Here is a 1,089-nt window from a genome sequence, read left to right on the forward strand (position 1 = left end):
AAATTTGGGACCCCAAACTCCCCCCAAAGCCCACCCACAGTCCCCAAAGCCCCCGCAGGGGCCAGAGGGGAACCTCCAACCCCAGAGATGCCCCCCAACCTCAAGGATCCCCCCAAAGCCCCATTTCTTCCCCAAATCCAGGAATTTATTGAATATTCTTGATTTCACATGAAATTCCAGAACCCCAACCAACCTTTAAACCACCCCAATTTTTTTTTAGGATTCCCCCCAAGTTTTAGGGACTCCCCCAGGATTTTGGGGACCCCCCTTACACATCCTCGGGGGCGTAATCCACATCCTCCTCCTGGTCCCGCTTCCGCTTCCGCAGCGTTTCCTCCACAGGGAGGAAATAGGCCACAAACTGGTTCCCCTCCTCGTCCATCATCCCCCTGCGGGGACGGGGTCAGGGGGGTCAGGGGAGGATTTGGGGTCACCAGAGGGGATTTGGGGTCCCCAAGGGGGGTTTGGGGTCACCAGGACCTGATCATGGCCTGGGACATCATTTCGAGAGCCGCCGCCCCCGACGTGTCCTTGGGGGCCGGGTCCGAGTCAAAAATCACTTGGGCACAGGGGTTGATCCACATCTAGGGAGAAGTGAGGGAAAAACGGGGAAAATGGTGAAAAAGTAAAGAAAAAAATGGGGGTTTGGGTGGGAAAACTGGAGGAGGAAGAGAATGGGGGAGTGGGAAAAAAAATGGGGGGACAGAAGGGGAGAAATAGTGAGGGAAAAAGGGGATTTGAGAAGGGGAAAAAGGGGAGTTTGGGGGGGAAAACTGGATTTTGGAGGGGAAAAAGGGACGGGGGAGTCCCTGAACTCCCCCCTCACCTTGAAGTCAGGGAACACAGGCATCACCTCCAGGGGGGTCACCCGGGGTTTGCTGTAGTGCTGCGTGATCTGGGGGGGCAAAGGGGGCTCAGGGACCCCCCCACGACCTCCTTGTAGTGCCCAGAATCAGCCCCACAAAAACAGCCCCAAAATCACCCCCCAGAAACACCAAAACCCTCCCCAAATGACCCCCAAAATGACCCCAAACCCAGCCCACAAACGGCCCAAAAAAACCCCAAAATCACCCCCGAAATGACTCCAAA

At 56.0% G+C, this 1,089-nt stretch overlaps 1 protein-coding gene across 1 annotated transcript in view; it reads right to left on the bottom strand.

Moving 5' to 3' along the window:
- Positions 1-219: 219 nt before the first annotated feature.
- The window catches only part of PAF1 (PAF1 homolog, Paf1/RNA polymerase II complex component), a gene marked incomplete at its 5' end in the record, with an annotated part of 3,179 nt that continues 2,309 nt past the window's right edge, over positions 220-1,089 (bottom strand). The window contains 3 exons of the mRNA XM_017733551.1: positions 220-389; positions 481-584; positions 827-895. Of these exons, the coding sequence (XP_017589040.1) occupies positions 269-389; positions 481-584; positions 827-895 (294 nt within the window). The remainder of the gene's footprint in view (positions 390-480; positions 585-826; positions 896-1,089) is intronic.

The sequence above is a fragment of the Corvus brachyrhynchos genome, unplaced genomic scaffold (assembly GCF_000691975.1).
Source record: "Corvus brachyrhynchos isolate BGI_N302 unplaced genomic scaffold, ASM69197v1 scaffold1135, whole genome shotgun sequence".
Taxonomy (NCBI): Eukaryota; Metazoa; Chordata; class Aves; order Passeriformes; family Corvidae; genus Corvus; species Corvus brachyrhynchos.